At 43.1% G+C, this 16,108-nt stretch overlaps 1 protein-coding gene across 2 annotated transcripts; it reads right to left on the bottom strand.

The window, feature by feature from the left end:
- Positions 1-465: 465 nt before the first annotated feature.
- On the bottom strand, positions 466-10,264 carry rtbdn (retbindin). Of its 2 annotated transcripts, none has more exons than XM_070848421.1 (6): positions 10,171-10,264; positions 8,955-9,116; positions 8,747-8,846; positions 7,810-7,938; positions 6,511-6,607; positions 466-1,851 (listed from the first exon to the last, which is right to left on the bottom strand). In XM_070848421.1, the coding sequence occupies exons 2-6, from the start codon at positions 9,112-9,114 to the stop codon at positions 1,495-1,497; spliced, it is 843 nt and encodes a 280-aa protein (XP_070704522.1). In that variant the 5' UTR covers positions 9,115-9,116; positions 10,171-10,264; the 3' UTR covers positions 466-1,494. The 2 variants fall into 2 exon arrangements, with proteins under 2 accessions (XP_070704522.1, XP_070704523.1); XM_070848422.1 differs by having other exon boundaries at positions 8,955-9,134.
- Between the last annotated feature and the right edge of the window lie 5,844 nt (positions 10,265-16,108).

Here is a 16,108-nt window from a genome sequence, read left to right on the forward strand (position 1 = left end):
GAGTCATGCAATTGCTAAATTTTCCAAGTATTGATTTTATATTGGGAGGAAATTATGATTAATCACATGTCCACTGAATTGTACATCATGCATCAGTAGCTATATTTGAACTACTGGACATGTAAAAATATCTTTATAAAATTTGGGTTGAAAAAAAAAAAAAGTTCAAATCTTGTTTTTCATGCCTAAAGATGAATAAAAACACTTGGTAAAGAAATCCTGACTGAGGTTATCATAATTCATGCGTGAAAGGGTTAATAATGTCAAATAAGATCCAGCTCATAATCGTTTGCAATGAACTTTAATTTGAAACACGAGTGGTGGTGTTGACTTGAGTTGTGAAGAGTAGAGGCATAAAGATACATCTAGTCATCATTTTTCATTGTCCTGGGAGCATGAAAACAGATAAGGCTCAGGGATGGCATTTAGAAATGTCGTCTTTATTGAGAACGTAAAGCACAGAAACAACCATTTCAGCAAGCTTACCATAAATCAGACAAATCAGTTTCCCTTTTTTTTTCTTACAAAACATTTACATCTAACGGTGCCTCACTCAAGAAATACATAATTATAAAAGAAACATCCACGGTACATTGATGATATACGTGATCAAACTACCAGAACAACCTCATCTGGTATGAATGCTGCCTCTGCGGATTTACTCTGGTAGGCAGATTTTGTTACTGAATATTAAACCTTGACTCAGGTAATATGCTTACCTCTCCTCTTGTCATTATCATACCAGATCCCTTACAGTACACTCAGCCTGTAGTCTCTGTTAGAAAGCCTAAGTTACATTCATTAAAATCATTACTCTGCGTGACCTTCTCTACTATCACCTTATGATGTGTAGACTGCACGATACGGCATCACAACAGTAAGATCTGCATTTAACAACTGACTAATGCACAGAATTAAGTCAACTAGATGACTGAAAAGAGTAGCGGGGTAGTGAAGTACTGGTGCAGGTGCATCATGTTTTACAACACTGGCATGAAGTCCTCCGGTCAGTGATGACATGTTTGACTCATGCACATGAACTAATACTGTAGGACTCTCTCATGTGCAAGACTTCGCACACGCCTCCTCCTATCACAATATCAGTGCTGTGTTTTACTGAGCCACACAAAGTAAATTAAATACCTGACTTTGATGAAGACCTGGTAACTCCTCAGCAGAGCCCTTGCAGAATTGAGGATTTTGTGGCATTTTTAATTACTGTGTTTAAATCCTGGCTGTTTAGGTTGTTCAAAAAACAGACCAGGTGTTTGTTGAAGATGTTACAAGCTTGTCGACTATCTTATGCCAGATACATTGTTTAAAACCATAGAGATTATGTAGAGTGTGATGTTAATGATAACGAGAGCTTAGGTTTGTATGGTAAGGTTAATTAGAGGAGCAAGGTTACAACTCCATTTCAAGAGATTTTGTAAATTAGGATCTAGACAATTATCTCCAATTATCTCTAAATATATTGCAATCTACCGCTCCTCTCTACAAGCCGCTCCCACTCCCCTCCACGTCGTCCACCATGACCGAGCGTTTACGCAGCACAGAGTTCCCCTTCCTGCCGCTCCTGACCTGCAGGGGCAGCTTGGTCTGGCAAGGGGCCCGGTACTGAGGCAGGCCGGTCTTGGTGGTGTCCAGCTCCTCTGGGTCGTCCTGCTGGGCCCTGAGGGCGGCGATCACGTCCTTGTCTGAGGGACTGAGGGTCAGGCAGCCGCAGGGGCGACCGCCGTCGCCCTCCGCTCCGATCTCTCCGGCCTCTCCCACCTCCTCAGGCTCATCCTCCACTGTCATGAAGGCGTCACCCCACAGGCTCTCGCAGAGATCCCTGCCGTGCTGGTACATCTACACACACACACACACACACACACACACACACAATATTCATAGAAAATGAAATAATATCTAACTCCTCTGACAAATCCATTCTAGATAAATACCAGTGGTAAAACACATTGTTAAAATACTCTCACATTCAAATTCTACTTGTGTAAAGGTACAAAAGTATTACCATCAAAATATACTTAAAGTACAAGTACTCGTTACGCAGAATGATTCTTTTCAGAGAGTTAAAATAATATGGAGCTCCTGAGGTCCCAAAAGATTACACAGTCTTTAATCTTATATGCACAACATAATAAAAGATGAAAAACTAATATTCCTTTATGATCCCTATTAGTACACGGTGACCTCACAGCTCACATAAATCCCAGCACAGCTTTGCACGGCTCCTTCCTGAGTAGGTTTATTCAGTACCATAACAGTAAATCCCTGAGTGGGCATGCAGAGCCTTTCATGTAAAATAATGCATCGTATATTGTTAAGTTCATAATACGCTTTGAATTTAAAGCAGCTGGGAACTATAGCTGTTACATTTAGTGGAGTAGAAGAACAATATTTCCCCCCTGAAATCTACCGAAGTAGAGGTAGAAGTGTCTGTACAAGAGCAAAATTAAACAGAGTTAACTATTTGTATGGCTTTTTTGTGCAACATTCATCAAGTATAGCCTTTCTTTGCTTGTAAACAACCATTGGAATAATGGGTTTTGGCCTTTCAGGGCAGCGCCAGCCTTGAAAACAAACACCCTCTGCCAGGTGAGAAAGGGGGCTGCAGGAACCTGGCAGCTGCTCTCCAAAGCTGCTTTTGTCTGCCTCTCTCGCTCGCCTCACCCCCTCGTCTCCGCCGGTCTTGAGAGCAAATTATAAGACACGATGACCTTGAGAAGGCTCACACTGGTATCTGAAAGACGTTATCGCTTTACGGCAGAATGACGATTCTGTCAAGCCTCACAGAGTAAACAGACGGATCTAAACTCGTCGTAAAGGTCACTTCCAGCAAACCTATGTGTCGTTATCTGACAGGAAATTCATTACGGGGCTCAGTCTTCATAAAGTTATACTTTGAGGAGGAAAAACTCCAATTACTGCTGACATTAGCTTTATGTTTTCTGGAGCATGAAAAATTATACTCCTCTCTAATAAGACGTGTGTGCAGATTAAAAGGGATATTGCGCAAGGCTGCAAAAAACAAATCACAATTCAACATTTAAGCTGTTTAACTGTAAGTGGCGTAGGCCTACACGCTTAGAGGTAGTCGGTAAAGCTAATTAGTGAAGTTTCAGTGACACACATGCTTTCCTTTATGCATTAAAGCCGCTATTCTCTAGTCACGGCCTCATAACCAGCCACTAAGATGTGCTGCCAAGTCACCGTCTCTGTCTCCTACTGCAGCTCATTTTGTCCCCTACCTAACTTCCACTATATCTCCCCACTGCATCCTTTTTTTCCTTCTCTTGCTTATTGCTGCGCTCACTGTTTGTATATCTCTCTTATTCTCCCTGTTTCTCTGTAGCACACCCCCACCCCAACGTCTGCTTCCTTTCATCCTCCTGTCTGTTGGGGGATTAAGACTGAGTCACACAGGGTGCTCAGAGAAGAAAAAGCTGTAATATATTTACCGTGTTCGAAGGACAAAAAGGATATTTCTCTCCACTACATACAGTATACTGTCTGCGTGACACTTACACCTTATCGCAGCGACCCCATAATGCTCACAGGGGTTCACACACACACACACACACACACAGACATTTCTGTCCTTCCCCAGGCAGACATGGTTTGCTGCCAAAGCTAATTCAGTACGAGCACAAGTGGCTTTAGACAACATGGTGTGATCGAATAAGTGAGATACTGAAATTTCCTGGGGCTCTATCCTGTCCTCCCCATCCTTATCTGATTCAGCTCTGCCCTTCTCTGTTTGAAAACCAACGACATCACACCTTGTATAAAAAAAGAAAAAAAAAGAAATGGAGAGGAGAAACAACTTAAATCTGTAAAACTGGTTGGCAGTGGCCAAAGATGCAATTTCCTTATGGCAGTAATGTAATAGTAATGAGCAGTTACACATTTCAGTCGGTAGAGTTGATTATTTCTGAGGTGACGCTTTAGATAATGACCCACCAGTAAAGTACAGGTCAAGAAGATAAGCGGTTAAGGAATACAGGGGCTAACAAATCCATCATTGTATTGTTGCCGGGGAAAAAAACATTGGGCTCAGCCTGGAAATAAAGGGTGTACCTCTATAGCTGTTGCCGTAGAAAGATTCTGCTTGTAAAATGCTGATAAAATACTGGAGAATAGTGATGTGCTTGTAGATCCAATGTCACATCCATCTAACAATCAAAACTGACACCAGAGAAAAAGTGTTGTGAAGTATCTATAAATTACATGTCAGCTTTTCTCTGTGTGCATTGAGCTGAGGTAATGACCCTTACTTTTTAGTGACAGAACCTTACAATCAGGAGAAAGCATTGACCGCACTGGGAGAAATTTCTTATTGCTGTGAACGCGGGTGGTGTGCAAACTGTAAAATGAACCGGTCCCCTGTTTGCCTCTTTTTCAAGGTTATTACAACATAGGTATGCTGGCTGTAATATATATAGGCGAGCATTACCTATGAAATACATAGGAGAATGTGAAAGGACATAACGGCAAAGCCTGTTGGTCCCCTGTGCGTACATGTGATTATTCATGATAGAGCTGCTTATTCAAAAAAATTACGTTAAGAGTAATTTATTTCTGGGTCCCCCCCGTAAATGCAAATTTGTTACCCCATCATGAGGGTTTCTAACCTCCTATGATTATCCTTCCCTTCCTCACGCCATTATTTCACTACATCTGATCCTCAGATGCTCTGGATGTGTTCTGGGCCAGCGTCCGGCACTGACATGGCCACTCTTTGCAGACGTAACCTCATTCCCACAAAATCCGGAGTGTCTAAGAGTGTCTAATGCTGAGATAAATCAGACCTTGGCTGGCACATAATGTTACCAATGAGTACAAAGAGAGAGCAAGAGAGCGACGCAGACTGCCAGAGGGATTTTTGCATGCAGTGGATGCTTGCGTCTGTGTGCCTATGTGTGCTTTTAAATGCATTAGCTCGTCTTTATGCAAATTGGCATCTACTGCAGTAAGCATATTTTTTATTTTGCACACACCTGCGTTTTGTTTCTGTCTATCGGACGAACTTTTCAGGATTTTGAAAAGGTTGCATGACGATTCACTCGCCCCACAGTGAATCTGTGGATTATATCATTTGAATGCTTTGACATCTCTAGATTTAGAGTTGCAAGAGGTTTTCATGCGTCTGTGCATGTTTGCTGGTTTGCTTTGCTTTGCTGTGCGGCTCGTCTCAGCCCTGAGGTGGACTGAAGCGCTGTGAGCTCAGGCCACGAGAGGGCCCACTGTGAAATCTCCCATCTCTGCCGGCTGAAGAGAAAACAAAATGAAGCTTTACTGCTGTGACCTCCAAAAATGTTGCGAGAGACGGGCACTTCTTTGTAGACTCTCTAAAAGTGGTGATTTGTTGAACGTGCTGAATGCGGTGACTCATTTCTTTGTATTCATTTCGCTGTTTAAAACGCTCTGTGTTGAGAGCTACTTAAATTCATTAGAGCCTATTTTGTGCCATTACTGGCGCCCCATATATGAAAATGGGCCAATACAAGCACACAAAGCACCTAAATACAGTGGCACACACACACACACACACACACACACAATCAAACGCTCACACACATACTCACGCTTGGCATTTGCTCTCTTGCTACAAATCTGTCCTTTCCAGTCATCATCTAATATCCACTAGAGAGCCTTAATAGGGCTGGTGTCTGGGGATGTGTGTTCAATTGTTCATTCGTGTGTGTGTGTGTGTGCGTGTGAGAGAGAAAGACAAATAGAGAGAAAGAGGGGAAAAAGGGAGAAAAGGGGGCAAAGGGACACACACACACACACACAGATAGATGGGTAGATAGATAGATAGATAGATAGAGTCATGGCGGTGTGTGACACTTTGCTCTCGGCCCCAGCTGCACACAGGCCCCTCGGTTAGCTCTGCCTCTTTTTAAATCACCCAGCTGGCCTCTACCCACTGAGGCAGCACCGAACCTTTTCATGCTTGAGCCCACAGCACCGCCCTGCGCTGTTAACCCTCTGCTTGCCGCACACTCTCTTGACCACCAGCACTGTGACACAGTATCTGACCCTCTACCTGCAGCACACGACTCACGTGACCAAGCTCTGAGGTCCGTCAATGGTGGTCAAACCTCTGACAGCTGACCAGAAAATCTGTAATCTATTCACATGACACATCTTCCTGAGCAGGTGTAACGCCGACCATGTTTATCACCTAAAGGCAAATTCATAGTTTAAGCGTCCGCTCGGGTCTGTGTTGATGTTATTTCTGTCATGTGTCCAAGGCTGACGCAGGAATAGCGGTATCAAATTTTAATAGCAAGCATTCAAGAGTTGTTGAGGCGTTTCAATGGGGTTCAAAGAAGAGGACAGGCCAGAATTACCAACCTTGTATGGCTAAAAAAAACTCAGAAAAATGTCTGATGTCTCTACCCCACCCCCCACAAGGTCCCAGGTTATGTAAGCAGCCAATCAAATGTGCTAAAGCCTATCAAAGTGCCTATGAGCCCATGAAATGTGATCAAAGCCTACCTGCTGATACTGAACACAGGTTCCAGTGCAGTTCTGTCCCCTGGGGTCTCGGGCCCAGTTACGAGCACACGTCATGTCCATCCTGCAGGCATCAAACCTGAGGAGAGGAAATACTCAAAATAAAATATCAGGAATGGCACAATATCAGACTTGTCATTCTGTTATTTGAATATTCTCTGTGCCAGAGAACCGAGGTACCCATCTTTCATTTGGTGGACGCTGTGTCTTTAAAAGAATAGTTCAACATTTTGGGAACTATGCTTGTTTGACTCAACATTTTAATTATTGAGTTAGAATTATCTTTAGTGTGAAGATAAAATAAGCTAAGATATTTCTTTATTAGTCCCACGACGGGGAAATGCACAACGTTACAGCAGACGGGAAGAGATCTAAAATAAAATATGCGCAGTTTAGAAAGAGGAAGTGTAAAAAATAGAAACAATATTCATGGGGTAGGGGGATGTAAAAAAAGAAGTATTGCACATTGTGAAGTGAGGTAAAAGATGAATAAATATATTGCACATTTTATTTTTTATATTTTATTATAGTGTCGGTTTTTGGTGCATGTGCGGACTACTGGGAGACTCCTTCACACACTTAAGAGTTGTTTCAATCCCCTCATTGAACTCTTGGCAAAGAAGCGAATAGCTGTATTTCCCAACATTTGAAGCCTTCCTTTATGCTCAGATTTATTTACTTAATAATATGCACTGTTGCCCATAAAGTTGGAATAAAATGTTTTTTACCTCTTCTCATGAAATGATTGTGACAATGTGATTTATTCTTGATAAATAAAGTGTATATCTTCTCAACTTTATTGATCAAACTCTTCCAAACATATCACAGTGAAACTTAAACCACAATGAACCTTTGCAAACTGTGTATTCAGGCGTTAACAAAATTGGGGGTATTGAACAATTATTCCAACTTTATGGGCAACAGTGTATTTGTGCATTTTCATATTTTTGAATGGCAACAACCACATCTACAAACAAACATGTTTCTTTCTCAAGAATTTAAACTTCCTTATTTGTGTCTAAAGGCAAAGTGACCACAACCACAGGAAGCCTGCTTAGGAGCCACTGTTATATGTTTATGTACCCTACTGAATAAGAACCGTGGTCTCACCTGTGTCATGCAGTCTTATTCTGTTTATTGTACCCTCTGTCTAAGTATGAATAGCACGGTGTGCTGTTGTTACACTGGCTGGTAATTCCACTCCCCACAGCCTTACAGGTGAAAGGGGACAGATACTGATTTTGATTTAGCTTTGCTTGGCAATGGGTTTGACAGCCTCACCAATCACGGCAGAAGCTGTGGCAGAGCGGCACAGCCTGGATGTATGAGCGGCGGTGGGGATGAGGCCAGCGAGCGGCATCAGGGGAGCAGCGGTAAAAGCACGACACGCGCTTCAGGAAGCTTTCACACCTGAGGAGAGAGAGGGGGGCGGTTAGCACTAACATGATAAATGCTGACGAGTGCATTTAAACCTGTCTGCCCTTTCTCCCGTGCTACTTTACTGTATGCAGCCTGCTTCCCATTTTCCTCTAATTCACCACAAAGGCACCTTTTTGCCACTTGGCAGGGATTCATCTAATCAAGTTGGTCCTGCATGGTTACACCAAGTTACTGATGTGTTGCATTGTTCAATCCAAAGATCTACCTAAAATCTCAGAGTAGTTTGTTTCATTGTGGGTTTAAATGTTTCAGTCAGCTCAGCCTTGGAATGAGCACGTAGAGAATGGACTGTGTGACATTTTCACACAGTGGGAAGAAATCTTACAATGTAGCATCTCAAACCTACAATAGCTGTAATAATAACTCATATTTTTTATTTTTTATCTCTTGGAAGCAATGGAAACGAGCTCTAAACGCAACATAAACTGTTGCCTATGTACACATCTAGCAGACACAGAGCAACATTATCATTCATTTTGTGTCCTTTGTCTGTCCTACAATTGTAAGTCTAATATTCACTCTGTTTTTGGCCTCTCCTGAGGGAAATATGTGGCCTTGCTGTGGCTAAATGCTCCACTATGTTCACTCGCTACTGTTTTTTACTGATTTTTGATGATGCTGGGAGGCATCAGCCATAACAGTAGTGTTGCTGGCCTTAAAATGAAAAGAATGAGCTGACAGACTATAAGATGCTCCAGAGAGCAGTGATAACACTCTATGGATTCAACCTTATGAGCGACACTTTTTCACAAACAAGTAGTCACCAGGTGAGACTTACTCAGAACTCAGAGGCCCACATTTATCCCAGGGTTCATTCTTATTGATAGCAGAGGGAACATGGGAGATATCCTGGATATCCTCTTCTGTGCAGCAGCTATCTGTCAACGAGACAGGAAGCATTTCAGCCAGCTGTCAGTCAGATCATTGGATTTAACATTTTCATCACAGGCTGTCATCACACCACACAGTTTCACACAGTCACTCACTGTCAGCGTACAGCCCACACTCCCCCAGGTGTGGCTCTGGGCTGGGCGTGGCCTTGTGCTTCCCGTCTTGAAGACACACCCCCTCCGCGCGGGCTCCACCAATCAGCGCAATCGCCAAATATGCGCAAACCAATAGCAGAGGGCGAAAGGTGACACCCATCTCTGCAGCCACAAACAGGTCTGGGTAAGAGTTCAGCACAATGGACAGCGGCACAGCAAACGTTACACACACCACGGAGGATAATGCAAACAGAATATAATGCATTATAAACTCATTTATTGGAATTGCGTCCGCAAAATTCTTGCTGATGCTTGTGCGAAACTTCACCCTCACACCGATTGGATGTATATGTGTGAGCAAAGTTATTGCAAATCAAACACTATGTCACACAGCGAGCTCCAGTGTGAGTGAGACATCCAGCAGCAGGCTCCGTGTGCGCTCTGCGTGTGGTGACCTAGTAGACAGGGTGAGCCTAATTAGGTGGGACTGAGGCACCCTGCTGAGCTGGATGACATGCGTAGTTGTTTAATCTGACAAGCGGCTGGCCGATGTGTAGCCTACATAACACGAATTAAACAAATCTGTTGGACACGGCCGAGTGGCCCCGGACAGGTCCGGTGTGGCCCTGATTTCACACAACAGAGATGTGCGCTCAAATATAGAAGAGGTTTGGCAGAATAATCACATTCACAACTTAACCTAACTTTTTCTTATTGTTTTTTTAAATTATTATTACTAGTAATTTGTAAATCATTAAAATGCACATGGAAATAGGACGTTGTTCAAGAATAGCAGTTATATTATGCACTTATATATCATTGGACACCAGCTGTATAAAACACATTAAAAGTCACGCTCAGGCAGTATCTTATATAATTCATTAAAAAAAATAATAATAAAAACACAACTCAAACAGGTGAAAATCACGCAGTTGTCTAAACAAACATTGAAGGAAAAAATGTCCACAAAAAAAAAAATCCCGTGGAGTGTGCCAGCGCTCATTAGTGAGCTCGCACCCACCTCAAGGCACTTTAAGGTATTTCTTTAATCTGCTGTGGCAGCAAAGGCGCAATATTTCTGACGCCACAGCCACATGCGAACCTGTAGTTTGGCTGTGATAACGAGCCTCGTGAATTATGCGGCGACCTGTCGAGTCAGGTGTTGCTGAATGTGTCTGAGTGCTGGAACACTTCAGATCGGCGTTTTCGCTCTTACCTGTCGGTGAGGGTGAAGGATGCTCCGTGCGGACCGGTTCCCCCTGTTTGGATGTGTTACTGTGGGTCAGTGTTGTGTCTGTGTCTCCCTGGTGTGTTGCTGTGGATCCAGCGACTGTTCACAGTGTCTCCTCCTTCCTCCCCTCTCTCTCTCTTTCTCTCTCTCTCTCTCTCTCTCTTTCTCTCTCTCTCTCTCTGTGCTGGCTGTGATCTCTGCTGCCCAGGGGCTGCTGCTCTCCACTTTGTCACCGGTTTATATGAAGGACATTTCAGTCCCTTCCACCAGGCAACTCACCCCCTCCCTCTGCCCCATGCTGGGAAGTCCTCTCTCTCTCTCTCTCTCTCTCTCTTGCTCTCTCTCCCCCCTCCCTTTGCTTAAGCACACACACGCCCACAGAAAAGACTCCCTCCTCGTTAATCTCCCAATGAGATGTTTACCAAATCCTCCTTGTTGACAGCCTCCCATCTGAGTTCGTCCAAGCAACGTTGAAACACTGTAAAAAATAAAACAGATTTCTTTGACTTGTTCTAAAGGCACACCCCATGAGGCATATGTTGCCCTTGATCATTCACAGGTGGTGCTGAGTCACACCTGTCCTCCCCCAGCTCTGTCCCTCTTTCTCTCTCTCTCTCTCTCTCTCTCTCTCTCTCTCTCGCTTGAGGTCAGGGCTTTTTCCAGATGACAGGGTTAGAGGAGGGTATAGCTGAGATTTAATACTGCCCGATATGCTGAGGACAGGGAACACAAATCTCTGCGGAACAAAACACAGTGAACTCACGGAGGAAGCTGCTGCGCGTCGCAAAACCAGAGGCAGACGCAGGCAGAGTTCAGCTCAGCTTACTGTTCTGGACGCAGAGGCTTTCCTTTTGCCACCTGTGTCAGTGGTCTGCATGTGGGCCGTCTAGGTGCAAACTAGGAGCTGCTGACCTTGCCTGCAGTGCTACAAAAGGTGTAATCCCTAAAGGCATGTTGTTAATTCTTTCCATTTGGTGGCAAACATTCTAAACATTCCAATTAAAGACTTAAAGCACGAGGCCTGAATAGAGTCATATGGCACCCAGTGTGTTTTTCCACCATGTGTGTATTATTGCTCCTGGCTTTTAATCTCACCTCCCCTTGGACCTGGTGTACCATCCTAATCCCTGGCAGGGTGCATCTCTCCCTCCCTCTCTCTCTCTCTCTCTCTCTCTCTCTCTCTCCCTTCCTGAGTGACCTCCCAAGGCTTTTGGCCACAGCAGAGCAGATGGAGAGTGTCTTGTGGCCTAGATACGTCCGTCTAAAACCAAGACTGTGAAATTGGTGACATGCCGGAGACATGATTGGTTTTGGCAACATAACCGTGCAGGGACAGGAAGGGACCAGACAGATTGGCCATCACATAAACACACAGATTGAGTGCAGATGAAATGGTCTCAGTGGAGACTGAACTCAGATTCATACTGTATGAGCTGAAGGAGGAAATGAGGGCTGGCTAGTGCCCTGTTGTCCACCAGACTGTTTCATAACCGCTGAGGGTCGTCCCCACAGAGCATTTTATTTCTGGGGGTGAGAGCAGAGGAGCGAGAGGCAGACAAACAGCTCTCCATCTGGTAATTAGAGGAGAAATAACGATATCCTTTGTGTGAGAGCTATTCAGGGAACAGAGGACAAAGCAGGCCATCGCTGCTCTCCTTGTACCCTTGTTGTCGTTCTCATTTAACAGGGTTGGGTCACTGCCTGTGCTTGAGCCCTAGGGTGGCCCTCAGCTGGCAAACACTGTCACCCATCCCCGTCAACTCGCTAAATGACAGACATTCATTTCCGCCAGTTAGGGTTTCTTTGATTTGTTGTTCCACTGACCTATTTCTCCAGGACGGCAGACGCTTTAACCATCTACATGAAGTTTGGAGATAAAGGGTGAGAAGTGGAGGAGCTGCTTGAACACAAGATGGATTGTGCAACATTACTGCAGTGATTCCCAACCGAGAGTAAAAGAGTACACCAGGGTGCACATGGACAGCTGAACTTGTTCACTCAACTAACTTTTAATTAAGTCACTTTTTCCACTTTTCAGTTCAATTACCATGACGCTGATCTTAAGTGAAGTCCGTGAAAACTAGTTTGCAAGTGAGCAGAGGAGTTAAAATAGTATAACTCTGGTGACTTTTATGAAGTTAATAATGTGGAATAACGTCCAGTTTCTAATCCACCACTAGCGTATTTGGAATATGATTCTGTTCTGATGGCTCCGTGGGGTAACAACCATTTGCATGTTGAACATATTGAAGAAGGTCAGAGAGACTTCAGGATCTGAGATTATCCTGCTTGTGGAAACATGGGGAACCCCTTAAGCTTATTAAACACTGTGTGGTCGCTCGGGAAAACTATCCTGCGCTTCATCTCAGCCGACTGTAGTTTATATTACTTTGTAACATTTAATGGCTGAAGGAGCCACTTCTGCGGGTGTAAAAGCTACTCTCAAAGAAAGGTCAAAGTCAGCGACCTTTCGGCTCAAATACCAAATTGATGGTGTTTCTGATTAAGATTTTTGCTGAGAACAATTGTTTCAAAAGTGAGTCAGAGGTTTGCACGTGGATAAATAAGAGCAGTGTCTGAAATTTTAGTTTTATTTTCTTTCCAAAATCTGTTCAAATATCAAGAGAAATCTGCACAATAGAATATGTTTCAGTATTTATTCAAATAAAGTGCATCACTCATTTTCAGTCATTTCTGTACAATTTTCTGGTCAGACATCTGAACAATATGACATACAATATGAAAATTAAATCACCAATCAACTGTCACACAGACACACACGCATTTAAAAAAAAAGATCAAGATTATGACAACGATTTAAAAAAAAAATCAAAGGTCACAGACAAATATTCAAAATCCTGCTTTCTAGTCAGAGAGCGTACAAATATCTTTCATTTCTGTTGTATTCACTGTCCTGTCTTGTTGAGCCGGCAGACGCATCCCGTGATCCTGTGGTTTGTTGTTGTTGGGGATCAAAAAAGGTGGTGGAGAAGTCCGAGTTCTCCACCCTGTGGTCACGCAGCAGCATTGCAGACACACTGTTTATGCCCATTCATCATCATTCATCTGTGGCCAGACATGACACTTCATGTGAAACACTTAGTTTAAACCGGATTATATTGTCTTCTTGGTAAAGATGAGTCTCTGCAGGACGTGTGACTAATGTAGTTTCCCACAACCGTGCAGATTACAGTTGAGATGAGTTGAAGCGACACATTTAAGTTGAGGCAAAAAAAAAGAAAAAAAAAAGGTTCTGTTCATTTCAGCTCTTCCTGCCATTCATGCCATTGTCATTGTTAAAGAGAGAGTCAGGTCCGGGTGTTTGATGAGGCCATTGCTGCTAGTTGCCACTTGCTCTTAATCTTCGTTCCTGCATGTTTTTCCCAAAGTTCATAGTGAGGGTAGCAACGGCATACGTGGACAAGACCATGATGGTGCTCCCAACGAACTGCGACGAGGCTCCCCGCCTGGGCACAAACCTCCAGCCTCGCCTCTGCAGGTGAGCATCTGTTGCCTCCACGGTCTGAACGATGGGCTCCATACCTGCGAACTGCTCCTTTAACTCCTGGACGAGTTGATGAATTCAGTCAGTGCTCTTGCCTGTCTGTCAGGATGGATGGGGTCCTTTCTCGCTGAGGCTCAGAACACCTGGTTACCTTCTCCACACACGCTTCTTTATGTAGTCGGCCTTGTTTGCACACGTCAAATCCTCAGACTCAGCTGGGTGCCAGAGCGCGTCAACAACACCTGATGGAGGACTGACATAATGAACAAGGTCTCCCGCCTGCAGTGCAGACTGTGCAGACGGTGCTCAGTAATAGAACGAACTGAAGTCATTCAGTCTGACCTTCCTGGTATTTCAGGACCAAGGTCAGCAACAAGCAGGGAGTCAAACCCTGAATATCTCTCAATGCCAAATTTTATCTTCGATGCCAGAATTTAAAGTCACTGTCTTGGCTCCAAATACAACCACCTAATCCCACCATCTGGCAAGTATCAAAGTTATTGTGCTTCAACAATTTAATGGTCCGACGCAGCACATTTTAAGTTGTGATATTTAGTTGAAAAGTTAGTGGTACTTAACTCACACTTGCTCTGCTGTTCATTTCCATCTGGCGCGTCTGCCTCTGAAGGACCTGAAGCACAATCGAATGCTCCCTTTAAATTGGTTTGCTTTATTACTATTAGGAAGTGCTGTACTTGATGTGGACAGAGTTAAACGTTTTCTATCTGCAATACAGTACAATTACTACAGTAGTAATTTAAGTCAGCAGTGGTTTGTAGATTACCACAGAGGACAGTCATTCATTTTCTATGACTTTTAGTTAATTGATATTATTAAATGTTTCATGTTTATGGAAAATGTTTTACTTAATTGTTTTTAGACATTATAAGAAATGTATAATTAAGGAGGGCGTTTTCTTTCTCTATATTAGAACAATACAAATTCTTAAGAGTGTACTTTTGAACGAGTGAACGAGCAAAGGAAGTATCTCTAATAATAGTGATAATAATAGTAACAATAATATTACTAGTAATCATAATAATATCATGATAATGTTATATTCTAAGATACCCAAAGGGCTTGTACTACTCCTCAGGTGACATGGGAACGTGACCTCCTACCACCTCACTGTAGGCCTCTACATGGAGATTGAGCTTACATTTATCCAAATACATACATACATACATACACACACATCCACACGCACGCACACATACATACATACATACATACATACATACATTCATAACAGAGGCGATAGGGGCTGAGCTTCCTCAATCTCCTACTGTATGCATTTTGGGTAAAAACTCAGTCCCGTCATTATACACCTTTGGGCATTGGATTGTCTGTTGGTTAATAGATTGAACATCATTTTTTCATTCACTGATTTTGGGCTGTTTTGTTTCCACAACATGTCTGGAAATATGTCTGGAAAGAAGATATCCAAAACACACATGCTGGTGTTAATTTTACAACACTTGTACGTCTATTTAGGTTTGTAGCTTTCCCCTAAATTCATATCTTTGAACTTTCCAGTTGTATTCCTATCCATATTTTGAAGCTTTTACAGAGGGTGTTGTTCATATATTATTCATAGCCTGAATCATAAACATTTTATAGAAATGAATTGACAAACATTCCCACAAACATGCACCCTGCGTATGCATCCTGTATTTTTCATGTTTCAAATGCATAATATATACATTATAATAATAGCATTAAATGTGTTTTTACTGGATGTGAACATTAAATGCTTAATTATTAGTCTCTGATCATATACCTTTATTTTCTGACTTAGCTATTACCTGACCAGTATGTATGTATAAAATCAGCTTGTGGAGGAAAACCTTCCTAACAGCAGCTGCCTCTCTACATTCTTGCCTTCCTCATCATCTCTCATATCCAGATTATTGCTTTCCTGGGATGGAGCTTCTTGTTTGTTGTGTCTCATTTCCGTTGCTCACTAGCAGGGAAGGAAACCAGCAAGGAAAATGTAAAATTACACGCAGAGGAAAATTCTCTGAGTCTGGATCAGACTGAATTTTGACCTCAAGGAGGGGACGGGGAGACACACAGACGAATCTTAATGCTCAAGCTGTGTGGGTGCACCTGTGGGAAGATATATCACACGCCAGGTGCCCAGACAGATTCATGGCTGTATTATGAGCAAAACCTCTGCAGCCATAGATGGATTGCAGAAGAATGTCCCGGCAAACAGCAGTGTTTGTCCCATAACTCTGCTTCTGAAATGGCACCTCACTGGGGGCAGATCGATACGCAAACCTCGCTTTCTCTGCAGCACTCCTGTCCTCAGGTCTGTCTGCAGCATCTGATCGCACCCCGTCGTGTCTTTCAATTTGGTTGGTTGTTTCTAAAGACTCTAATTAACTAAACACAGGAGCGTTTGTGTCCACATGT

Source organism: Pempheris klunzingeri, chromosome 17 (assembly GCF_042242105.1).
Source record: "Pempheris klunzingeri isolate RE-2024b chromosome 17, fPemKlu1.hap1, whole genome shotgun sequence".
Lineage (NCBI taxonomy): Eukaryota > Metazoa > Chordata > Actinopteri > Acropomatiformes > Pempheridae > Pempheris > Pempheris klunzingeri.